General features: G+C 38.2%; 1 protein-coding gene across 3 annotated transcripts in view; it reads left to right on the top strand.

The window, feature by feature from the left end:
* HMGCS1 (3-hydroxy-3-methylglutaryl-CoA synthase 1) overlaps positions 1-26,227 on the top strand; it is a 28,020-nt gene extending 1,793 nt beyond the window's left edge. For 2 of the 3 annotated variants that reach the window (XM_034440829.3, XM_034440828.3), the window contains 9 exons: positions 14,974-15,431; positions 16,545-16,670; positions 17,614-17,778; positions 18,570-18,738; positions 19,649-19,819; positions 20,446-20,552; positions 21,758-21,883; positions 22,924-23,084; positions 24,414-26,227. In XM_034440829.3, the coding sequence (XP_034296720.2) occupies positions 14,984-15,431; positions 16,545-16,670; positions 17,614-17,778; positions 18,570-18,738; positions 19,649-19,819; positions 20,446-20,552; positions 21,758-21,883; positions 22,924-23,084; positions 24,414-24,506 (1,566 nt within the window). In that variant the 5' untranslated portion in view covers positions 14,974-14,983 and the 3' untranslated portion in view covers positions 24,507-26,227. Of the gene's footprint in view, positions 1-11,140; positions 11,355-14,973; positions 15,432-16,544; positions 16,671-17,613; positions 17,779-18,569; positions 18,739-19,648; positions 19,820-20,445; positions 20,553-21,757; positions 21,884-22,923; positions 23,085-24,413 lie in introns of those variants that run through there. The other variant, XM_034440827.3, reaches the window with a different exon arrangement.
* The last annotated feature ends 671 nt before the right edge of the window (positions 26,228-26,898 follow it).

Genomic DNA, 26,898 nt, shown 5'->3' with positions numbered 1-26,898 from the left:
ATATTATCCACTCATAGAGTATGTTTAGTTTGGTGACCGAACTTTCACCGATTGGGTTCATATAATACATTAAACCTTGTATGCTCATATGGTTCTTAATACATTATGTGAACCCAGCACAACCTGTATAATTGGATTGGCATTTGGAACAGCTGTCTTAGTTGAAGGGTAAAATTATGAACAGATGGTTAGATGAGGAGGATGAAGATTAGCTCCCCACTATATCTGTGAAACTAGTGAATGTTCTGTATTTTTCATCCAACATATAATAGTCCAACTACCAAACTTTAGGATGCCTCTGACTAAAATAGCCTCCACCAGTTCTACTTAGGGAATTTAAGCTTTCACCGGAATACAACTTGCAATTTTCTTGGCAGCTTTATAGAAATAATCTGAGATTGCCTTCTACCAGGAGATTTGTTTTTTCTTCACAGTGCGTGATGGGGATACAATTCAATGCATTTTTCTCAGATGGATTAAGTGTTTCAGAAGGCTACTAGACATCTGTGATTTCTTTTATCTAAAATAGGAGGAAGGGGTGCTGGGTGGCCAAGCATGTTATTGGTTCCAGAGTGAATGTACAACTTTTCCTTAATTTCAAAGAAGCTGAACAGAACATTATACTGGGGATTGGAATGGTAATTAGCCATTAGATTAACTACACTTCCTCACTGCTTAATGAAATATACCAAGACTTAATCCCTATAGGATGAAAATGGAAGCGGGACACTTTTATTATGATGACTTTGGTAGAAATGTCTGCTAGTTCTAGGGATATCCGTCCCTATCTACAGATCTGATATTATTTCAGGCATCATTTTGTTCATCTCTTTGCAAAGATTACACTAGCAAAAAAAAGAACTCTTATGTGAACCAGCAGTACTGAGATCAGTGAGGCACACTTAACTGGACATCTGGTACTTTTTAAGAAATTCAGAACTGTATTAGCTGTTGGGATTTACTTGTAAATAAATCTGCTACAGTTGCACTGTTGCAATTTATCTCCTTGATTTTGGCAGAGCTTAGTAACAGTAACTCCGTGTCCAAAAATGTCCCAAGATCTCACTAATACGGTCCACTGTTTAAATTTCTAAAATTTTTAGGGTGGTTGAATTTTAAGGTGTGTCCCTTTCTGGCTAATGTTTTTGGAAAAATTTAAATTTCACCAAGCAGAATGACGTCATAAGTTGTTCAGTCTCTATTAAAAATAAATGGGTTCTTTCTAGTTACACCTAAGTTCTTCTAAATTGTATTGATGTCACTGAGAGATCTCTGCATATGTTTAAGTCCTTCCAATTGAAAACAGACTTAGAAGAAAGTAGCTTCAATGTGTGCTTTTTTTTCTCTAGCACACTGATCCTGGCTTGCTTGTTAGTCAAATAGCTAAAAGAATAATGTAAAGATCCTATGATGTATTCATTTAGCAAATTTTCTATACCCTTCCACTGCTCTATTTGTTCCCTATAATATGCAATTTATTTTTTTTAGGAAAACACAAAGGGAATAATTTTAAATATAGGAAAAGCTCCACAATCCACAAGAAGGCAATAATTAGTTTCAAGGTCATAAAAAAGTGTGCAGGCTCTTAAGAAGCAGCCTTTATTGGCCAAAATTGTAAATATGGTCATTATAAAAGGCTTTCTGATGGGAGGGAGAAAATTTGCATTCATCGTTCAGTATTTTTAAAATTGTTTTGGTGTGAAAGAGAAACATTAGTTTGTCAATTATTTAGGAACTTTTCCAGAGGGGATAATTGTAAGAATGTGTGAAAAGAAGAAAAAATAGAATTTTGTGGGCTCCTAAACAATTTATAAATTGTGATGTAAGACTTTGCTACCTCATAGTGTATTGCATTAGGCCCCCACAAAACTGTATTTTTATGAATGACATCTTGAGTTTCTTACATAATGAATGATTTTAGCCAAATGTCATACATACTTGCATACCTGACAGTTTGGAGAAAAAGCTTTTTTCCCCTCAAAACTTACTACTCTTTTAATTTGACTGACTTGATTCATGCCTCATTCTATTATTCGACTTCTTTAGTTGAGGTATGTCGTGTTTTATAAAAATTTGAACTTAGCTTCCACAAACCATGGTTAAAAGAGCAAAGTCGAAAAGCAGGTTGAATTCTACTTTCCTTTTTCTGAAAAGGAAAGGAGATGCTACATAGATTTAATGATCCAGTATATCTTAGAGAAATGTTAAAAAAAATAGGTCCTCTTGGGTAGACTTGAAACAGCGACACCTTGTGGTTTTCTACAGTGATAAAAATAGAGCTAAAGTAAGTTAATTCTTATTAATAGTATTAAGTATGGATTAAGTAATGGCTTACTGGTAATTCAGAATCAGAGTGCTATAATTATTGTAAAGCATGAATGAGTGAAAGAAATATATATACCTGGAGATCCCCAAATCTGGCTTCTTTACAGTTGACTTCCTGGGCTTATCATATGAATAGACAGCCGACTATGTTGTACATATCTGTTCCAAACTGGTGAATATCTGATTTTGTACTTTCAAAATTAGATTTGGTTTCATAACCACAACCTTCTACAGTTTTAACACATTATTTTTTTATTGGCAATTGACCTGATACCTACTACACTATTGCATTTGTGGGGCTTGCAAAAAAATAATAAAAAATAAAAATCTAGAGCATGACAATGAGGGAACAAGATCAAATTTGTCTGGCCTTTCCCCCATGCCTGATCAGGGTGGATTTGATTTAAATCGAGTTGATTTAAATCCCAATTTAAATCATGATTTAAATCACTAGTAAAAAGGCTTGATTTAAATCAACTCGATTTAAATCATAATTTTTAAAGAGCAACTGTCATCTCTGCTACTCTTTGACCCACTGTTGACTTACCGATAGTCCCAGTGTTGCAGAATATACATCCTTGTGCTACATAACTAAGCTCCATTTCATGCTGAATAAACTAAATTATTTACGTATCTTAAATAGAAAACTATCTTACGATAGATTTTTACCCCAAAAGTTTTTTATTAAAATAAATTCGATAAAAATAAAAAAAAATCCGATTTAAATCAAAAAATCCAATTTAAATAAAAAAATGGTTTTTTTTATTTTTTTTAAAAAAATCATTGATTTTTATCCACCCTGTGCCTGATACATACAGAAACTGGACAACCTACCTCTTCACCCAGGCCTTTGGTGAGCTTGATAGAAGCCCCCTACTCTTCTTTTTGTCCCACTGGTTTGTTATCTCTGCCATCTTTTTTCTTTTGTGCTGTTTTCCTGTTTTAATGTTTTAACAATTTGTAAGCCGCCCAAAGTTATAGGGATTCAGAAGGCCTATACATTTCATAGGTAAAAGGTAAAGGTCATCTCCGTTTCTAAGCCAAGAAGCCAGCGCTGTCCGAAGACGTCTCCGTGGTCATGTGGCCAGGATGACTAAGTGCCAAAGGTGCACGGAACGCTGTTACCTACCCACCAAAGGTGGTCCCTATTTTTCTACTTGCATTTTTACGTGCTTTCGAACTGCTAGGTTGGCAGAAGCTGGGACAAGTAATGGAAGCTCACCCCATTACGCGGCACTAGGGTTTCGAACCGCTGAACTGCAGACCTTTTCAATAGACAAGCTCAGCGTCTTAGCCACTGAGCTACCGCGTCCCTTACATTTCATAAATTGTTCTTATTCAAAGAAGACTATTATAATTATCACTATTGAGATAATGGATGTGCAAAATAGTGAAGAAGTAATTTTAGAGCAGAAGATTAATGGGCAAAATGGGCTTCAAAAGCAGATTGGAAGTTTCTCATTCAAATGCAGACTTAAAGGTCGGACTATGCTTCATCGGAACCGGAAAGAAAAGACTGCCTTTCTGCTATTCCAAGCCACTTTGTTCCACTCTCTATGTCTAACATTTTTACAAGTTGTGTTGAATTATGGTTTGCTGACTTGTGACTTTATCAGCTATGAGAACTACCCTGTTTTGGTGAGAGGAGCAGGAGCTAGAAAACAATGTTTTTCCTTCACGGCTCCAACATTTTTAAACAGCCTTCCTCCAGAAGCTAGGTTTTCCTCTTCAGGTATTAAACACCAAAAGTATTGTGTTTCATTTACTGCTGTTTATTTTGATTGGATGATATTTTTTTATGCTGTTGTCCTATGCTGCTGCTCTGAGGCTAATACAATTCAGGAGCATGCAAGTTCAATAAACAAATAAAGCAATGACAAATTAATACAGCATGCTAAGCCACAATTTGGTTTGTATGGTTTTGACTTAAGTTCAGAAATTCCCAAATATTTTCAGTTCACAGGGTCCTTAGCATCTCCCAAACTGTATGCTTGGTGCCCCTGGGAGAATTAGGACAGTTCTATTTATGAAATAATAAAATATCTAAAATATCTAGGCTCATTGTGGCTCAGTTTGGGAACCGCTTAGCTTGTTTAGTCAATTCAGCCTGTGTAGAATTGCTACACACATACCTTTTATTTTTATTTTTAGATGGAGTTCAATGGTATCCAGCCACAGCAAATTTAAAACTTGTAGACTTCAACTCCCAGAATTCTCCAGCCAGCGTGGCTGGGGAATTCTGGGAATTAAAGTCCACAGGTTTTAAACTTGCCAAGGGTGGATATCCCTGATGGGGTTCTAAGTAGCTAAGAGATTAAATTCAGACTGCATAGGGGAGCAATAAAATTATCTTGTAAAGTCAAACTCCACTCTCAAGAATTTTATGAACACATGCTTTTAGGGGTTTTGCAACAGTACAGAAGTGCTTTGCAATATTTTCTTCCAGGATTTTTTTTTTTCTTCCCTGTCTAGTCTACAGCCTTGGGCCTCCTAGCCTCCTGTCCAGATTCTAACAAATCATCATGCTTCGGTTTTTTGTCATCAAGCAAGTTCAGCTAGATACTGATACTTAAGGAGAAGAATTCCACTTCCAGAGCCTCTGCTCTGATTAAAGTTCAAGTCCCCACACCCAAAGGGAGATTTAACTGTATTTTCCATGTTGCGTAAAACATTTAACAATGAGGCCTTCGCTTGACTATAGAAAAGGGACAGGTTTTAATGCTGCAGAATGAAAAGACAGCAAGTGACAATATTAACGTGTCCTACGTTTCCTGAGCCACAAAGCCAGAAAATTTACATAAATCTATAAAAACTGAAAGAACAAATCTGCGTGAATCATATTTTCCACCTTCTTTTCACAATACAATGTACTTTGGAAATAGAACTAGTGCAATATTGCCATAATGGTTTGACATCTCGTTTTAAGCTAAGTTTACACGTCACATTACAGGTAAGCCATGATATTATTGGCTTTCGCTTATCATAGGGAAGAAGGGGAATCTGTGGGGGGAAAGTTATGCTTTCATTCAGTGGTTGACCACTCCTGGTTTATGATTTGCTATCAGAAGGTGGCAGCACCTGGATGACTGACTGAACTTGGAAACTCAACAGCATCAGGCCTTGTTAATACACTATTTGGGTAGGAGACTACAAGTGATCTTGGGGCTAGGCTATACTTGGCCTGTCAGAGAAATACCACTGCCCTAGAAAACTGCCTAGATGTGTCTTTGCTGATTTGAAGGTAGCATTTGCTTCACTATTGACGAGACTAGGGGCTAAATTAGAATCGTCTGTAGCAGGGGTCTCCAATCCCTGGGCCACAGACTGGTAGCAGGCCATGGTCTGTTAGGAACACGGTCGCACAACTGGAGGTGAGCGGCAGGCAAGTGAAACCGAAACCATCCCCCCCTCCATGGAAAAATTGTCTTCCACAAAGGTGGTCCCTGGTGCCAAAAAGGGGACTACTGGTCAACAGTACACAATAAATTGCTGTGTTTTCCCGAAAATAAGACATGTTCAGATAATAAGCCCAATTGAGCTTTTCAGCACATGCGATAATATAAGCCACCCCTGCAAAATAAGCCCCCCCCCACCAACTACTTACACACATGTGCAGCTGGTCCCGCCCTTTCCTCTAGTTGCTTGCTGCGCAACCAAAATGAGTTGAGGCAAGGCCGGGTGGTGGTGGTAAGGAGGGGGACATGTCCTCTCCTCCCTGTTCTTCGTGCTGGCCGAGCGACCCAACATGTCCCACCCTACCAATGGCAACAGCAGCCTGGCTGCTTCCCTTCCCCGTCTCTTTATCGAGAGGGGTGGCAGGTGGGGCAGGAGAAAAGCAAGACGCATGGAGTGAGACGTGGCTCCCCTTGCAGTCTCTTCTCCCCCCCCTCGCCAGGCATTGCAGGATTCCTGCCCCTTGCTTAGCCACCTGCCCCCTTTAGGGATGAAATTTGGGGGTGGCAGGTGAGAAGCGGGACGCAGGTCTTACCTTTCAAGCTCCGTCGCTTTCCTCGCCATTGTGTCCAGGGAAACACGCTGTAAAAGAAAACCTTATCGCGAGTTCGACTCCCCAAATAATAACACCCCCCGATAATAAGGCCAAGCCCTTATTTGGGGGGGGAGTCAAAAGAAAATAAAACCCTGTCTTATTTTCGGGGAAACACGGTATTATGGCCTATTATTATGCTACATAAAACTGTCTACCTGTCCAACAAGAGTCAAGCATGAACTTATAATTGCTCAGCAGTTATTTCTATATTAATTATTTCACGCACATTTCCTTTTATACATTGACTGCTACTATTTTATCCCTTATCGTAGATATCAGTAACATGTTGTAGACTTTAGTTTTATGACAGAATTATGCAAAATATAAATTGTCTTTCCCAAGAGACGCAACAGATGTTATTAATTGAAAGATAATTGGCACCACTATTGTGCAATTAATATATTATTATATTTTAATGTTCTTTAACATGCAAGAACCAAATAAAAGACATTAATGTGTATGCACAGAATACCTCCAAAACAATAGTTTTATTTGCCAGCTCCAAAGGAAATCATTTTGGCTATAGCATGCAAAGATAGATTTGCAATGTAGTGTTATCTGCATAAGGAGTGCAGTAGAAGAAATCCAGATTAATGTTATTGGAGTGTGATTTCTCTTGCATTTAGAAATATCTCTTCTTTCTACAGAGGTATACTATATGTGATATCATGCTGGCCCAAAGTAAATTGTATGAAAGATTCTTTACACCCTTAAATTGTGAAGTTCACTTTCTCTCAGAAGAAAAACACAAATGCAAATTTAAATTACTGTAAGTTAGCATTGATGTTTGCTTTATTGAGGCTACAACAAAAAGTCACTGGAGATAAACCAGCATGCACAATTCCAATAAGGAATCAAAGATAATCTGTGCAAAAGATCATCTATACTTCCTCACTAATATTTTGTTTCTTCCACTCCAAATAACTTTTACAGGGTAGAGTTAATGCTATGTCATCTGAATCTGGAGGAAAAATATAAAGTATTTCTGCAAGATTGTTTCTGCCTTATAGAGGCAGTTTCCCATGTTTTGCTGCATGGGCCCAGAGATTAATCTTGATGTTTTAAATGAACAGACTAGTTAGCAGGCCAGAGGAGGAAAACGTTAGCAAACATTTAAGAATTATTTGCTTCACAATTCCATCCCAAGAAATAACCGTAGCTGAACACTAACTCAGTCATGCAGTGAATGAACAAGAAGCTTTCCTCCCTGATAGATATTTTAAAATGAATCTGTTAACATTTGTATCCTGTACCTTTGGCCTCAAATTCCTAGGACAGTAAAAGATGGTGAGATTCACAAATCATTAGTAGTACTTATAAATAATAAGTGAAAGTAAGGACGTAATGTACAGTATATCATAGGCCTTCTATGCAACTCTGGTTCTTCTTCTTGGAATACATATTGTGCTAAAGGTTGGTTCTCAATCATTGGAGATTGAGCCATTGGGAAAAGATTAATTCCATTTCTTCTAGCAAGAGCCGCTGTGGCGCAGTGGTTAGAATGCAGTACTGCAGGCTACTTCTGCTGACTGCCAGTTGCCTGCAATTTGGCAGAATGAATCTCACCAGGCTCAAGCCTTCCATATTTCAGAAGTGGGTAAAATGAGGACCCAGATTGTTGGGGGCAATAGGTGGACTCTGTAGACCAGTGGTCCCCAACCTTTTTATCGCCGCGGCCCGCTGAGCGCGCGCAGGGGTGGGGGCACGCCCAGGAGCTTTTGCGCACGGCCCATTGCGCACGGCCCAGGAGCTTTTGCGCACGGCCCAGGAGCCTTTGCGCTGCAGCGTTCATGTCCCCCGGCCGCTGCGCGGCCCGGTGCCAGGTACTCCACGGCCCGGCACCGGTCCGCGGACCGGGGGTTGGGGACCACTGCTGTAGACCACTTAGAGAGGGCTGTAAAAGCACTGTGAAGCGGTATATAAGTCTAAGTACTATTGCTAGAAGCTGGAGCTTTAAAACCTCTTTGTATTCCATGGAAGTGCCCTCAGTATTATGCTCTATTTTTCAGGCAAAAGCAATGACTTTGGCTCCACTCTCCAAATTTAAAAGCCAGTGGGAAGGCAAGCTGATCAGAGCACTGATAAAAAGCAGGAGCCCAGAGAACCTTGTGAGCTAGGACCTCTTACAGCTACTGCTCAATTTACAATCATAATTAGGACTAGAACTTCTGTTGCTAAACTATATGGTTGTTAAGTGAGTCACACCCAGTTTTATGACTTTTTTTTTTTTGCCACGGCTGTTAAATTAATCCAGTTTTCCCTATTGACTTTATTGGTAGCTGCCTGGGAATATTGTAAATGGCAATCACACGACCCCAGATGCTGCAACCATCGTAGATACATGCTGTTTGCCAAGTGCCCACACTTTGATCATGTGACCACTGCAACAGTCATAAGTGCGAGGACCAGTTTTAAGTCATTCCTTTTAGAACCATCCTAATTTCAAATGGTCATTAAATAAATGGTCATTGGTCAAAGACATTTAATTACTTTTTCGCTTTTGAATCTGGACTGTTGCACAGCATACAGTTTTAAGTATTACAATTTTTAAAGCGCTGATCTGTTCTTGGTACAAATTATTGGGAATGCATATTTGCCACAACTGGCAAATACATTGACTTCTACAGCATCTTGTCCACCCACATATGACACATTCAGAACAGGAGTAAAATCCAAATTTTTTTTACTACCGGTTCTGTGGGCGTGGCTTGGTGGGTGTGGTGTGGCTTGGTGGGCATGGCAGGGGAAGAATATTGCAAAATCTCCATTCCCACCCCACTCCAGGGGAAGGATACTGCAAAATTCCCATTTCCTCCCCACTTCTGGGGGAAGGATATTGCAACATCTCCATTCCCAACCCACTCTGGGGCCAGCCAGAGGTGGTATTTGCCGGTTCTCCAAACTACTCAAAATTTCCGCTACCGGTTCTCCAGAACCTGTCTGAACATGCAGGATTTCACCCCTGATTCAGAACCTCTTCTATTCCCCAATGCTCGCTTTCTTGACTTTATTTTATTAGACTTCCTTTGTTTCTTTCTAAACTGGGAAGTTCTACTTACACCAGTATTTCACTTCAACACCAAAAATTTCTCAGCCAACCAGCTTGAAGTTGCCAAATTTGAGAAACACTCAACAGTACCACAATACTGCACTCAACAAAAGCTTAAGACCTAATTGTTAGGGAAGAGAGGCTTTGGGAGAGCACTTTTTCAAGCTGAGGGCAAAATATTGTTTTTCTGACATCTACTTTATGGGAAACTAGGTCTGTTGTTTACCTATCTTGATCTGTTCTCAGGGTGACCCTGTCCAGTAGACTGTGTTTGTATTAGAAATTCAAAATACAAAGCATGCCTAGAACATTTAGTACATGCCCCAAGTTGCTTGTAATCAACCTATGCGCATTTAATGATTTCCAGGAAACAGCATACAGTATAACTGTATGAGCATTTGCTTTGATTTCTCAGACAAATGATGCAAAACTGTGAAATTGAGTAATAAGCACTGTTTGCACACAGTCCTCCAATCTTACTGCAACATCAGCACATTTAGCAGTACCAAAGGTTGAGTAAATGTGAACAAGTACTAAACACGAGTGTACAAATTCTAGTCTCTTTTGCAACCATTTTGATGAAGTCCTATGATTTTCTTAATGTGTAGCTATCGAGGTATGCATTCAATCACAACTTTAATCATTTAATAATCTGGTCTAGGAGAGTTGTAAGCTTGCACTCGATTTTGTAAACTAAATTAAGCAGCTTAATTAAAAGAAGGAGTGGGAGTCCTTTTGTGGAACAAAGAATCATGCAGTGATTTAATAAAGAAAGACCTACCTTTAGAAAGCTCCGAGATAAAATCACAAGCCCTATACACATTGCAGGGCTCTGAATAGGGCAAATGGAGTTTGTAAAGTAGCCAGTTTAAGATGCTAACTAAGAAACAGATCATGAGTTCTAGTCCTACCATAGGCATGAAAACCAGCTGGGTGACTTTGGGCCAGTCAAACGCTCTCAGCTCACCTCACCTCATAAGAGGAGTTATGGAGCAAACAGATGAAAGGATATGCTCGCCACCTTATTTATAAAAATCATAAAATAAATAAATTTAAAAAGCAATCCAGCATAAAGTAGTGAAACTACTCTTCGGCAATTATATATTTGTAGATGCATATCAGGGACATCCTAGAATTGGATTACAACTGACAGTAATGGAGCTTGTATTGGCACATCTGGAGCTCAACAGCTAACTTAGAGGTCTTCAAACTTGGCCGCTTTAAGACTTGTGGACTTCAACTCCCAGAATTCTCCAGCCAGTTATGCTGGCTGGAGAATTCTGGGAGTTGAAGTCCACAAGTCTTAAAGCGGCCAAGTTTGAAGACCTCTGCTTGCTAACCTAATATAAAATGCAGACCTAAAAAAACAATATCGACGTATCTTAATAATGTTAAGGACGCTCTGTCGATAATTATCCAAGACAAAACAATGGCAGATTGCCGAGTCCGAAACCCTTCCCTGACTTCTCGGGAGTCTTCGACTGCATTCATCCCTATTTCAAGCGAACACAAATCCGTAGCTCCCAGCTAAGGCTCGCTCGGTCGCTGGCTCGCTTCCCGCTTTGCGCCTCTGCGTCGCGGCAAAGGCGCACGCGCGCCTGCCTGCGGGAGGGGCCGCCCTTGGGTCAAATGGGAGGGGCGACCGCGCGAGCCACCAAACGCGTCCGAGGACTCCCGATTTCTGGGGGCGTGTCGCACAGAAGCTGGGCGGGCGCGTCAGAATGAAGCAGGGGGGGCGTGGCTCCGCGGAGGAGGAGGAGCAGCAGGAGAGGGAAGGAGGGAGGGGTGGGTGGGAAAACGAGGTTCGCGGGCGGTCTCTGGCTTTTAAGAGGACAGTGCCGGTCTTGACGGGAGGAAAAGGCATGACATGTACGCATGCGCGGCCAGGGGCTCGCGGTGTCTGCCGGAGCCGGCGATGGGATTCCAGTGCGGGTGAGTGGCCGGGCAGTGGGGGAGGCCTTCGCGGGCGGGATTCCAGGGCTGCCCGGGAGGCTGTGGCGGAGCCGAGGGAGAGGCGGGAAGGCTCATAGTCCTCTGCCTTGACGGCTTTTCTGCTCTGGACGGGGCGAGGGGAAGCAGGGCGGGCAACCCCTTTCTCCCCTCGGGATCCCTGAGCGCCTTCAAGGAGGCGGCTGCGGCCAAGGGCATCGCCTGGTTAGCGGCGGAGAGGCGCCTTCCCCTGCCTTGCCCGACTGTCTTGGGGGGAGGAAACGCGAGTGTGGCTTAGGCAGTCCGCCAGTCTCCCCTCGTCGCCTCAGACGTGCCGGACTCCAAATCCCATGGGCCCCTACCTTAAGGCTCGGAATTGTAGGAGCCGAAGCCCGGCACGTCTTGCCCCGCCTGGGACTTTTGGAGGAAGCGGCCAACCCCCTCTTCCCAGAATGTGTGGGCTGATTTCGAACAGTTAATCGAGAAGAATCAGTTTCTGTTTCTGCAATAGAAACAACCCTGTCTCTGGATGTTATGCTCCAGATCCTAACTTCTGGTTTCATTTTATATATATATATAATGAGAGAGAGAGAGAGAGAGAGAGAGAGATAATTATATATATATATATATATATATATATATATATATATATATATATATATATATATATATATATATATATACACATACATATATACACATACACACACACACACACACACACACACACACACACACACACACACGGTTTCAAATTTTTTTACTACCGGTTCTGTGGGTGTGGCTTGGTGGGCGTGGCATGGGAAGTATACTGTAAAATCTCCATTCCCACCTCACTCCAGGGGAAGTATACTGTAAAATCTCCATTCCCTCCCCAATCCAGGGGAAGGTTACTGCAAAATCCCCATTTCCTCCTGATCAGCTGGAACTCAGGAGGCAGAGAATAGATGGGGGTGGGACCAGTCAGAATTTTTTCTCTGAACTACTCAAACTTTCCGTCACCTCTGATACACACTCACATACATATATACATGTGTGTGTAGCAGATATATAATGAGAGAGATTGACACACACACATATACACACACACATATATACATGTGTGTGTGTGTGTGTAGCAGATATATGAGAGAGAGATTGACACACACACACACACACACACATATACACACACACATACATATATACATGTGTGTGTGTAGCAGATGCCTGGCAATGTAAATAGTAATTTTATTTAGTGTTTTGTTTAGCATTGGCTTTTATGTGTATTAGGCATAGTAGCTAAAGGATTAACGAGTGAAAAAAAAATCTTCCTTTTAACTATCTGAAGATACTTTCTCCATGCAAAACATGTGCCTTGTTACCCAGTTTGCAGCTACCCAGCCCACCCCTGCCCCATGATTCCTCAATATCTACCAGTAGGCATGCAGTATTTTCTTTGAAGCTGTTAAAAGTTGAACGAATTTCTAGACTTGTGTCCATGGTGGTCGCATTCTGACTTTTGTGTGTGTGTGTGTAATGTTTATTGTTTGTAAATTTCTTCAGATGTGTACGAAAATGCACCATATGTATTTTTCAGTCTTTCTGCTGAAGACAGGTGTTCAAGTAACATACTTTATTTTTATAACAACTTTGCCAATTTTATTTTTGTATTTTTAAAAAAATGCTTTATATTGTGAGTAAAAAAAAACCAGCTGTCAATCTGGTCCACAGTTTCTCTTGAGAGGAAAAAACAAATGCTGTAAAATTCTGGTGTACAGAATGTGTGTGTGTGTGTGTGTGTGTGTGTGTGTGTGTGGTGAAGTAAGTTTCTGTAAGAATACATGACTATATAAGAGTGTAATTTCTTGACATAGGAATGTTTTATATAGAGTTGTTTCTTGCTGATTATATTGCTGTTTTAATCTTGCTTGTCTATAATAGGATTATAAACTACTCTGAGTCAGTTGATAAGCCTAGAAAAATAAATAAAAAATAGTAAATATGTCTTTGAAAGAAAAAAAATCAATACCTATATCCCCCGGGGAAATCTCTAACATAAAAACCCATGAATTAAGCACAACTCAGACAATTATCTTTTGACATCGACACTTATGTTAATTTCTGCTTTGGTAGCTGCAAATGTTGCCTCTTTATTCCTGAGGGCCATAACTATTAAGCTCTGTTGTTTGTTGTCATTCCTTAATTAGTTCATTAGAATATAAATTTAGTTTTCAAGAATAAGCAGGGCAAAGGCCAATGGTTGTCTGACTTTGTGGTTTGAAAACAAAGCAGTGCAAAGAGGAATGGGAATGGCAGAAAGAAATCAAGTTGATATAGGAAAAGTAAGAAAAATGTAATAAGACTAAAAAGGTTACTGTTGTGAATATGAAATAGTTGATTCTTGGAATTGCCTCTTCAATCAAGAGTGGTGTTCTTCAAGTAGTATAATGTTAGTAGCAAAGAGTAGCAAAGTACCAGTAGGGCATGAGTCATTGAACAGAATTGAGACTTCTGTACCATATGTGCTTGTTTTATTTAGTTTCGTTCCAGCTACAGTATGTGGAAATAGAAACTAGGTGTTAAAAGGCATATAGTTTCCATGACTGGATACTATATTATATATTTCTGAATTTCTTTAACATTCTTGGCATTTCTCTCCTGCATGTTTGTTTCTTCCCATTCTATTTCATAATTTTAAAAGAAAAATTATATTCCTGCAGATATAGTGATTTTTTTAAAATGCTGTTTAATAATATTTACAGTATATGTATATATACTGGATACTGTATTATATATTTCTGAATTCCAATAGGTATATGGTATCTTTATGAACAGGAACAGCATTAACATCATTTTGTTCCTGTGGTTTATGTTTTTGCTCTTTACTATTTAGGGGAAGAATGCAAATTATATTTTCCATTCTGGCAGAATATTTTTGCTCTTTTTTTTTCATTTTGGACATTATTAATAGGTGTGAAGCAAAACAAGTTAGATGTTCATCTATACTAGAGTAGGGAAAACACATTCTCAATGAGTATTTGCTTTTTTTAAAAAAAACGGGTTCTTATTAAAATAATGAAATTCAGATCCTGAAGATGAAACTTGAATACTTTGGCCACCTACTTTGAAGGGAGGACTCACTGGAGAAGAGCCTAATGCTGGGAAAGATTGAGGGCAAAAGAAGAAGGGGACGACAGAGAAGGAGGTGGCTGAATGGAGTTACTGAAACAATAGGCATAAGCTTAAATGGACTCCAGAGGATAGTAGAGGACAGGAAGGCCTGGAGGAAAGTTGTTCATGGGGTCTTGATGGGTCGGACACGACTAACAACAACAACGACTGGCTGGAGAATTCTGACAGTTGAAATCCACGTGTCTTAAAATTGACAAGATTGAGAACACTGTAATAGACTAGAATTAGAAAGTGGCTGACATATATAGCATCAGTTGAAGCAGAAGAATTCATTTCTGTATGAAGTATTCTTTCTGTTTACTCATAGCTGTTTCTGGAATAGCTTAAAATTGTCTAACAAATAATATTTGTTCTTGACAATTACTGTGTCAAATATTGGATTATTGATATTTTTTAAACTAAATTTCAGTATTGTACATTGGTATAAAACTATGACCTTTTTTTTTAGATACACCAATATGCCTGGATCCCTACCTGTGAATGCTGAAGCCTGTTGGCCAAAAGATGTGGGAATTGTAGCTTTGGAGATCTATTTCCCTTCCCAGTATGTTGACCAGGTAGAGTTAGAGAAATTTGATGGAGTGGATGCAGGCAAATACACCATTGGCTTGGGACAATCCAAGATGGGCTTCTGCTCTGACAGAGAGGATATCAATTCACTCTGCCTCACTGCAGTCCAGAAGCTGATGGAGCGGAACAGTCTGTCCTATGATTGCATTGGAAGACTTGAAGTTGGAACGGAGACGATCATCGACAAATCCAAATCTGTAAAGACAGTCCTGATGCAGCTCTTTGAAGAATCTGGTAACACAGATGTGGAGGGCATTGACACAACAAATGCATGCTATGGAGGCACAGCTGCACTCTTCAATGCCATTAACTGGGTGGAATCTAGTTCCTGGGATGGTAAGTTTGATCACCTGGGGCAACCCAAATCCTTGAATAAATTGAAAAAAGAGTAAACAAAGATACAGTTTCCAAAACCCTCTATAAAAGTACCCTGGTACTTAACACCTATTCAAATCAAGATTTTCTCGATATGTATTTCAATTATTGCCTCTTAGCCACAACTTGTTAGAAATGTTATAGAAATCCAGAGAGGTAATGCATTGCCAAATCCTCTGCTGTTGTTTACATTGCAGAAGACACTTTAAAAAAGGTTTAATTATTACAGTATCAGTGTGAATCTATGGGAGGAACTAATGATGAATGCTTTTCAGCTTCTAGCCAAGTATAAAGTACTTGTTTCAACTATCTAGTTGAAATAGTTGCTCATTGCAACACCATATGAAGTAGGATGGTGCAATGTTGACATGCGGAGGTATCAGAAATTATCTGGGTGAGGATAGAGGTTTGTATCCTGATATGTGAGGCATGAAAAACATTATAATCCCCAAAAAGATAACGATGCTAGTCATTGTTCTATCTGTAAAATAGGATAAATTCTGATTGTCAAATCACACTTATTTGAGTAGCTTTTATAGCAGTTCTTGCTGTACTAGAAAAATTTTCAAGACAAAACTCTTGATAAGTGTCATTGAGTATAGCAACTAACAGGTTATAATGATGTAGGTCAACTTAAGATGAAATATAAAAATATTCTGTGAGATAATATATTTATGGTTTATCAGGCTTTCATAAGAAATCCAGCATCATAAGCTATTACCCTATGAACATTTTCTGCTTATCCTACAAGTTCTATGGCAGCTAATCTAGACATACCTTCCTCTGTGCTACTTCCTTGTTATTGACACAAATGCCACTTAGAAATGCTCACACTTGTCCTCATATACAAAATGCAAATTTGTATAAAAGGATATGTGTCAACACAATATAATCAGAAATTTTTAATAGGATTTTAAATGCTAAATGTAGAAATGAATGGTTGCAGTTGATTAAAATAATTGCAGGTTGAATAACTCTGGATAGGGTTGTTTCTGTTCGCATAAAGTTGTCACAACTGACATTTCTCATAATCTTGATGCAGTCCATTCATAGCTTGTATTTGTATTTTTTCAGGGCGTTACGCACTTGTTGTTGCTGGAGACATAGCTGTATATGCAACTGGGAATGCCAGACCAACTGGAGGAGCTGGTGCTGTTGCTATGCTTGTGGGTCCAAATGCACCCCTCATTTTTGAACGAGGTTAGTGCTCTGTTACCACGTATTCTAAAAGAAATACTGCTTTTGTTCATATTAATGGCCACGTTCACATGACACACTTAGCCAACTCAGTTACAGTGCTACACTCACATATCTAGTTAGTTTAACCTTCAGCGTATGCAAATATGTGTATCTCAGTGTTGAATTGTGAGTCCTTGGTGCTCTCCAGGTTTGATGGTTTGCTTGCAGACATTTCATTACCCAACTAGGTAATGTCATGCCAGTGATGAGGTCACTTAGTTGGGCAATAAACTAAGCTCAGAGCACCAAGGACTCCATTGTTTAACTTTGATTGGAGTTTTTTGGCTAGCTTAGCCTGATGCACAAGTCCAGGGCATTTGTTTGGGGTTCTTTCACATGGCTGAGATAAAGTGCCTAAAGTCCTTGATCCAGCATATCCTATGCTAGCATTTATGGTAGCATATTCTAGTTTTTGTTGACCTACTGGTAATCCTTATCCTGTCACATACAGGTCAGCAAATGGTATTACGTAGGGCATGCTAAGGATAGGGATTACTGGATTCATCAAGATTAATTTTTCTCCCCTCCCACCAAGTATTAGCCTGCCCTTTCAGTGGGGTTCTACTGGAATGAAAGAATCGGCTTTTTAAGATATGGATAGACTGGCTGGTTTAGCAACCTAACAAAACCTGCCCAGACGTAGTACGCATCTTTGTACATCACAGATCTATACAAATGAATTACCTCAATGATCAAGAGAACTTAATACAATAATTCTACCAAACCCCTCTCTTTGGCTGTTAAATACTGCACGTTTCATTTTCTCAGAGAAATGAAAAATTGAAAGTAGTGTCTCACTTCTTCAGCACTTCCCATCTAACTCTAGTTCTGCATAGCGCATCTCGGAATTGGAAAAACAGCTTGTGAATCGATAACTCTTTTGTATGTGAATTTTCCCCTGTAGGATTGCGTGGGACCCACATGCAGCATGCATATGACTTTTATAAACCTGATATGGTATCTGAGTATCCTGTGGTAGATGGCAAACTATCCATACAATGCTACCTCAATGCACTGGATCGCTGTTACAATGTCTATCGCAAGAAAATCTGTGCCCAGTGGCAGAAAGGTATGTAGTTGTAGACTCAGGCTCCCCTTTCTTCTCTTTGGGATGTTATTCTTTTCTTTAACATTTTGAAAGCTACTACAGACTTAAAACATTTCCCATGCACACTTGAAAATGGCACACAAATCTTTTACTGGTTTAGGTACACAGGTCTCGAAACTAAATGTTTACTGCAAGGACATTGTAGTACTTTATTAATACCATTTTGACTCAGGAAGGGCTTTGTTTGGAGTAATAATAGTTTTTGAGAGGTGTGTTTTAATAATGCACAAGACCTGTAAGTTTTTAAGAGAAAGCCCACCTGATAACTTTTAGAAAGTGGAGAAAAGGTGAATGGGGAAAAATAGGTATTTGAAAAGGAGGAATACTATTCCACTCATGAAATAAAAAAAATGTAAGACGCAGGTATTGGAAATAAATGAATTGTGCTAAATTGAAAGAACAGATAAAGAAGGTATGGGTATGCAAGAGTAAGGAAAAACTAGAGCACATCAATAAATAAATACTTAGCCCTATGTGTATTGAGGCTTTAATCAAACCGGGGTGGTTTGTGTTTAGTTGCTACTGAGAGATGGTGTCAAATTTTGTTAAATGATAAGTGTAAGATATGTAAATTGTAAATACTGTTTCAGGAGTCTTAAACTTAGAATAACTAATATATTTACATTCCAGTACCATGTTTGCTTAAATGGAATAAACTCTGTTTTTCAATGGCATATGTGGGATTTGCAATTTTAGACAGATCATTTCTAGAATGCCATTGTTTTTATTGTTTTTCTTTTTAATTTTTTCAGAGGGAATTGATAAGGACTTCACCCTGAATGATTTTGGCTTCATAATCTTTCATTCTCCATATTGCAAACTTGTTCAGAAATCTGTAGCCCGCCTGCTTCTGAATGACTTTCTTAATGAGTCAACACTCTCGAAAGAAAATGACATTTACAATGGCCTGGAAGCATTTAGGTAAACTATCCCAATACAATAGTTACCTCAAAAGCAAGATTTGGCAAATATGTTAACACTGTACTTAATGGCAATATATAAATGAGGCCTACAGAGTTATGTCACCCAAATATTTTATTCTTCATTGGTTAAAGATAAATTGTACTAAGCCTTCTCACTGATGGCTGAAACAATGGGTTGTGTCCAACAGTGTTTACGTAGGAAAGGAAGAGCATGGGCTGAAAAGTTGATGTTTTATGGACTTGCTTATAGATAAGGGATGGGATATGGGATGAAGAGATATCTGTTTAACTTTATAGAAGGTGAAGAGGGATTGTTTGTTTACTTATCTATTTGTTTTCTTTCTATTATATTTCTTTTCTTCTTTCATTCTTTTTTCGTCCACTTTTTATTCTTTGCATTTTCTTTTCTTTACATTTAGCTTGTATTAGTTTTTACTATTGTAAATAAAATGCTTAATAAAATTATATATAAGAAAGGGAAGAGCATATGCCAGCGGAAAGGAATATCCCTCCTTTGTATGCCATCCTAACGTGCCCGAGATCTGCTGTTGAGTGCCCAGTGATCAGCAGTGACACACTAGGGGCATATAAAGAAAATGTAGAGAAGAAGAATGTGAGAGAAAGCTTCTTTGCACAAGTCAAGATGATAGCTGAATTGTAGTTAAAAATAAATAGAGTTTTTCAGAAATACTTTTTTCTAAAGAATTCAGTGGAATTTATAACTCAGTAAGTGAGTTTGGATTGTGAAGCCTTAGGATTGTTCCTCATATATCAGCATAATCCAATATATGTAAATCCTTTGCCTCTAGATAAGACATCTTCCAAATCTTCACTAATCTCAAATCACCCAGCAGGTTGAAAAAAAGGATTCTGTATGTATTTATTCTACATATTTATCTTATTTTCAGAGATCTAAAACTGGAAGACACCTACTTTGACAGAGATGTGGAAAAGGCTTTTATGAAGGCTAGCTCTGAAATCTTCAGCCAAAAAACAAAGGCTTCTTTGCTTGTCTCCAATCAAAACGGAAATATGTATACACCATCTGTTTATGGCTGCCTTGCTTCTCTGTTAGCCCAGTATGTATGATGGTAATATGGGAATATGTTTGAGATGCATTGAAATGATTTGACTGATTCAGATAGCGTATTCCTAAAGCCCAGTTTTAATTTGTCAAGAAACGGAGACAAATCCCCAAGATGTCAATGGTATTTTTATTGTAAGTTCCCCAAATATTTTTTCTAGAAACCGTATAGGAATTTCTGAAACTGAAAATCTTGGAAATTTACACAGCATTAATGTACTGTTTCAAGAAGCCATAGGTTTCTTTTTTAAAAAAGTATTTTCTGATACATTTTGTGGGTAGAATTGTGAATACTTGAGGAGAAGCAGGAAAGAAGAAAAATGCATGTACCTTTAAACAGCAAAGCTGCCTGTTTTCTTTTTATCCAGATGTAATATTTGCTTTTACATTAACATCCAGTCACTCTCTCCTATAAATGTATGTAATATTGTACATGAAATAGAACAAAAGAGAATAAGAATTGATGTAGCTTTTTCCCAAGAGCAATTAGGAAAATGAGAAAAAAGGGACAATGCAATTTAATAGGAAATATTGGCTGAAACAAACCAATTAGATTTTCTAGATGCTTTCCTTCACCTTCTTTAAACTTTTTGCTAACTACTGGACTCCTATGAAATGCAGGTACTCTCTACAGCAACTGGCAGGACAAAGGATTGGAGTTTTCTCATACGGTTCTGGCTTTGCTGCTACCCTCTACTCTATCAAGGTTAGCCAAGATGCAACCCCAGGTGAGGAAAGCCACCAGGTGTGTGTGTGTGTGTGCGCGCACACACACATGCATGCACAATAAGATATGGCCAATTTTGAATTCCTATTGGGTGTAAATACTAGTAGTTGTTTATAGTGTTTTGACTCTGTGCAAGCATACAATTCAACATGTTTAGAATCTTGAGTTTAAATTTTTTAAAAGGGAGGCATGTGTGATAGTTGAGTTATGAATATGTATGTATGCTGTTGCTTCCTGAGGAACCTTTGAAAGCCAAAAGTTGCTGATCATAGATAGAGAGGTGAATTCAACTTAGGGAAATGCCAATCCTTAGCAACTATTACTGGTTATATTTTGACTTCAAGTGTTGTGATTAAGTCATATTCTTGTCTCTAAGTCCACTACTTACCTCCAAGTCTTCTCTACGATAGTCTTTCCCTCCACTTTGTGTTATTCAGGTATCTTCAACTCACATCATTCTGAATATTCTAGGAAATCAACCATTCTGGAGGGCAATAGATTGGGAAGAAACTCCCATGTATAATGAAAATCTCTTTTGTATAAAACATTAAAACTAAAGGAAGCTATTTCTGTGGTCTACTATAACTTTCTCTGAAGCAAATTGTTTAGAAGGTCTGGGCAGCATTTTAGGTTAGATTCCAAAGAGATACGTTGGCTTGCACCAGAGTGCGAACGTAGCATTACTTGTGGCTCTTTAAAACAACTATATTAATTCAGTTGCTTTAAGGAGTTGCTGACAGATCTTGCATTTCTGGCCTCGCATGCTCTGAAGCATATTTTGGATATAGACCTGTAACATCAACTAGCCCTATTCCATAGATTTAAAATTTATCAGAATTTAGCTGTGATGATGAGTCCTGTTTTAAGTCCTGTATCTTTTATTTTATGTACATGAGAGCATATGCACCAAGACAAATTCCTTGAGTGTCCAATTGCATTTGGCCAGTAAAAATTCTATTCTATTCTAATGTGTGATATAATAGGTTTATGCTGGCATGAATGTCAGGAAACTTTAAAATGTGAGTTTCTGCTTTACTAGTTTGAGTTAATGCCATTAAAAAGGGCCACAAGAATTCCCTTCTTGAGTATCTATAGGAAATAAAAGGGTTGTTTTACTAGCTTTATTCTTGCATGCCCAAGTCTGTAGCTGTTTGTGTATTATAATAATGTTTCCCACAAAACTTAACTTAATCCTTTATACTGCAGGCTCTTCTCTGGATAAAATAATATCAAGCCTGACTGATTTGAAAGCAAGGCTTGATTCAAGGAAATGTATCTCACCAGAAGTATTTGCAGAAAACATGATGCTGAGAGAAAGAACTCACCACTTAGGTGAGTGGTAGATAATCAGTGATATATTTGATCTTGATTAAGTCATATTTGGTGTATGCTTATGGAAATGAATAGGACCTGTATCAGAAAATTTGTCAAATTTGGCAAGTTTGTTGTTTTCTATCAACTCCATCTTTTCTAAGATGACATAAAGGATGATGTACTGTACATCAAAACTTAAAACTACAGATACATAAAAATATTGGTTATTTTTCTAAAAACAATAATGAAATGAATCTGTAGCTTTTCCAATAATTAGGAAACTTTCCATCCAACTTGGGTTAGAGATATGTGGATAAGTTAGGCCATATCTAGGAAATAAAACCATCCCATTTGTGATTAATAAGGATTTGCAGCTTAAGCCCTGTATCCATCCCCTTTTAACTTCTGAATTATCTGGATAATGTATTTTGTACTCGGATAATAAACCTTGATGCATAAAATGTATTACAGTTCCCACTGAAGGAGATTTGCTAATCATTAGGAAGGTTATTAACAGATTAGGATCAATAGCTTTTAAAAAATTAAATTAGTTGCACTAACGTTCTATGTAGCCCTACTGCATTCCAAGAAACACTTGTAACAAGGCTTGTTACTATCGACTTATTTCTAAAAATATACAAATTTGTAGAAAACAAAAATGTCTAGTAACTTTTGGGTTTCTGTGTTCATGTGTAAGATTTTTTATTTTTTTTTATTTTATTTTAATTTGATTTATATGCCGCCCTTCTCCGGAGACTCAGGGCGGCTTACAATGCGTTAAGCAATAGCCTTCATACTTTTGTATATTTATAGAAAGTCAGCTTATTGCCCCCACAAACTGGGTCCTCAAACTTAAAGATTGCTTTAAGTTTTATTTTTTTAAGAAACAATTTCAAGATTGTTAAACTTTAATTCATTTTTTACTTTTATTTTTGGGACCTTAGCTTTATTCAAAGTAATGAGTCATCTGAAAAGGTGCTGATAACTACAGTATGTTAATACCTGGGATAAAATGCCTATTTAGAAATTCTGCCTCCCAACCCTCCTATTTTTTACAGCAAACTATATCCCCCAGTGTTCAGTCGATGACCTTTTTGAGGGAACATGGTACTTAGTACGAGTGGATGAAAAGCACAGAAGGACATATGCCCGTCGTCCCATGCTGGGTGACAGACCTCTGGAAGCAGGAGTGGAAGTTCATCTGAACCTGGCTGGCGAGGTAACCGGGCAGTCATATAATCTCCGTTCTTCCCTTATATCCAAGAGCAAGTGCACATATTGACTGGGTTTAAGGCTGCATAACTGCAAGTCTTAATTATGGTTTAAAACTGCATAATTGCAAATTTCTTTCCTCTTCTGTTTTAACTATGACTTTGCTGAATGAAGTTGGAGTCTTGGCCAAATAGAAATTCTGTTTAAATGCAAACCTGTGTGTCCTAAATACTATTAATGTCAGTCTTTGTGACTCAAAGGAAGGGTATTCTTTTGGAAGAAGTGCAGCAATCTGCTTGCTTTCTCTCAAACACATTTCCTTGCTATTTTGTGTGTTGGTTTTCTGTTAACTTTCTTTTTTGGTATTTCTATTTCCTGAAAAATAAATAGCTGTGCAACAAGCACATGTAACAAAGTACATCTGTACTTTGTTGTTATTCTGGCAAATCACAATCTTAAATCCTATTAAATCGTGTCTATTCTCACTTTCTTGAGCTAATGTAAAAGAGTGTCCTCTCTCACATATACGTCTATGGAGATTCTCAGACATCCAGATCATGGTTCTCCCAAATGGGCTTTTTCAAGAGGCAACAGTTCAGAGCTGAAGAAGCTTCTTGGATGAGAAGCGAAATGTCTTCAAAGAAAAACCAGAAAGTCCAGTTGCCTCTTGAAAAAACCTTTGGGACTCTCACATACAGAGTTCAATTTCTCCTATGTACCACATTTAGTTTTTGTGGCTCTATATATTGTCCAAAAATTATAAATTGGACTTTTGTTAAATTTGGAACATGATACTCAAGATTATTTGTTTTCATTCTCCAAATTTTAAAGCATGCCAGGTTATTTCATGTTATTGCTATTCAAAAGTATCCAATTCTTACCTAATTATAATTTATTGTCACGAATGTCCTTTAAATCTGGGGCATGGTTTTCTTTGGGATTTTTGGCATTCATTATTCAATTATTCAGGTGAGAATAAATTGCCACCCCCAATATGTGGTGGGCCCTGACCTGTTCTCTCTCCATGCGCCTCAGTCAGGAGAAGTGAAACTGCCACTTGGTTATGCATTATAGAGCATTGTCTACACTAACATTGCTAACATTTTTTCAACTTTGGCAACTTAAAAATGCATAGACTTCAACTCCCAGAATTCAGCCTGAACGGTGTTTAGTACTATGTAGCTCAAGTATTTACAACCATGTATTTATTATTATGCTGCTCTTTCCTTATGTGTCATTAGGTTTTCTCATTATGTTTTGAAACACGCATTTAAAAGAACTGTTAGCTTTGTTTTTTGATGGGTTCTAATCTATGGCTTCTTTCTCCTTTTCCTAGCATATTCCCAGCCCTGCCAAGAAAGTACCACGAATTCCTGCAAAAATGGACACTGAAGCAGTTGCTGTTACCCTTTCCAATGGGGAGCATTAAGACGCCTCTGTGAGGTGGAAGTCGATTAGATACGGGGAACATGGGGACATACATGGGATTAACCTGTTATAACCCACATTCAGCTGTACAGTACTGCTTAACTGGGGCATGAAAAATGTTAAGCTTGACGCTCTGTTGTCTGATGCGGTTTGTTGATGTATGTAGTTTAATAACACTAAAAGTTCTTGTGCTTCTTGGAACTAAAATTACCAAGGGCTCTTTGTGAAAACAGTTTTTATTAAAAACAGGAATAGGTTATGTAACTTCAGTTGTCCTCCTCCTCCTACCCTTTTTTGACTAAGATCTCTATAACATTTTCTGAAACTAGTTTCCAGAGAAGAAGCCAGATTTGTTATAAAAGTCATTATTGCGATCAGTTATTGTGATTTAAAGCCTTTCATATCTCTATTTGATCTTAGTGTTAGGGTCCTATGTGCCTTAACAATAAAAATGCCCTAAATCTTAAATATGACTCTGATTCCACTTTTCAGAATTCCCCACATTTTTGAGGTCAGTACAACTCACTTGTTCTTCAAGGTGCTAATAATTGGATATAGGGTTTTTTTTCAGTTGTTCTTTCTATCCTATCCAAAAAGCTGCAGGCATGTAACTATTGATAACTTGGCTTCCAGTTGTGTGTGTGTGTTTACACTTTTGTAAACGCCTTTGCTTCCCTTCTCCTAAATACGATGTTTCTGTTCTGAGCAGATTTTCTTTGTTGAAAGTACTGTCCAAATAGTGGCCATTTAATTAAAAAATGGTTGGAAAATAAATTTCTTGGAACCTTTCTCTTGTAATCTTTTATAAAGGTTACTCAAGAGTAGTTTGTATCATTGGCTTCCAGGTGATAAAGATCTGATCAGATGTTCAACCCAAGATCAATGATCCTGAACATTTTGTGTTGTTTTAGGGATGTGTTGAAAAGTTGTTCTGCAAGAATATCTGTGGCTTTGCCCTTGTGTAAGTTGTTTGATATTTCAAGCTTATTTAAATTCAGTTTCACCTCTGAAAGGATACTCAAAGACTGCAATCTCCAAGCACTTAACAGCAGACACGCCTGTTTCAAAGACCACTCACGAGATAAGCATCTAGCTTGCTCGATGTGGCTCCTATGTTGATTGCCAGTCATGGACAGCAAAAACCTAGAGCATTAGTCAAGGGAAATGCATTACTTGTAGGCTGCTTTTTGGCCTGTGAATTCTCCTTAAGAATGATTTCTGTAGATCTCCATCACACTTAAGCATTTGAACCTTTGCAAATATAGGCTTCACTGAGAGAATCCATTTATCTTTTGGATGAACTGGAACTTAAGAGGGGAAAAAAAACCTTTCTGGCTTGTAGAATATAATGCATTTATATTAAAGTTTCTGTTTTGGTTCCTTTTCCTTTAAAATAGTTCAAAAAGCATTGTCTAATAAAACTTGAAGAACTAATGCAGATTGTGCAAACATCACAAGACGGATGGTTTTGGTGTTACATAGCTTTTCTTTTTTAAAGTGACAAAGGTTTGGCAATCTCTAGATATGCATATCCTTTGACTTAACATTAACTGATTAAACTGGTGGCCTAAGACCTGTGGGATTCATTTTTATGTCAGAAATGTATCCAGTCCATTGCAGGCAATGGATGGGCCGAGAACTGTAGCACAAATTTAACCTTTATAAACCTCACAAACCAATGAGGCAAATGCCTTGTAAAAATAAATGTTAAAACTCTTTGAATCTTTTGCGTCAGTGAAGTTATGCTTTGTATCCTATGAACCTGTCAACAAGGAATTAGTAGCAGGCATTTCAAAAGACAGATCTATGTAATTAAGCAGGTAAGTCATCTATGGTTGCACTGGGTGCTATGGTGCTTTAAAGCCTAGTTCTATGTATATGCTTTCTTGGATCATGGTCCAGATACATGGAGTACACAAGCCATGTAAAAATAAAATGATCTTTGAAGTGCTGCAAAACTATGGCTTTTACTGCAAAAGACTTAACAACAGCCTCCAGGCTGTTGCCGTACGTACAGATTATACATGCTTTGGAATCAGAGCAAGTTTTGGCATGTCCTCTTCTGCATCATCATTTTAGAGAGATCTGATTCAACAAATGGATTTGGAAATTCAGTTGAGAGGCTAAATCAGCTACTTCTTGATAGTATCAGATAGTAGTAGTGAAGGTATAGAAAAAAAATAGGGAGAAAATTAGAACTCTTCATCCTATTTTGATGGCAGGGGGGAGATGTTTCTTCCGATTTTTTCAATTTGATATTTAATTTAATTATTTAATTTAATTTTAATTTAATCCTTTCCATGCTTTCCTCTTTCAACTGTGTTATAATACAATTCCATATCTGAAGGAAAATGTTAATGTGAGGAAATTGCCTTTCGGAAAACATGCTTCTG

This window comes from Pantherophis guttatus, chromosome 2 (assembly GCF_059756535.1).
Source record: "Pantherophis guttatus breed Tessera chromosome 2, ASM5975653v1, whole genome shotgun sequence".
Lineage (NCBI taxonomy): Eukaryota > Metazoa > Chordata > Lepidosauria > Squamata > Colubridae > Pantherophis > Pantherophis guttatus.
Note: the sequence above shows the minus strand (reverse complement) of the source record. Positions and strands in the feature narration are given on the sequence as shown.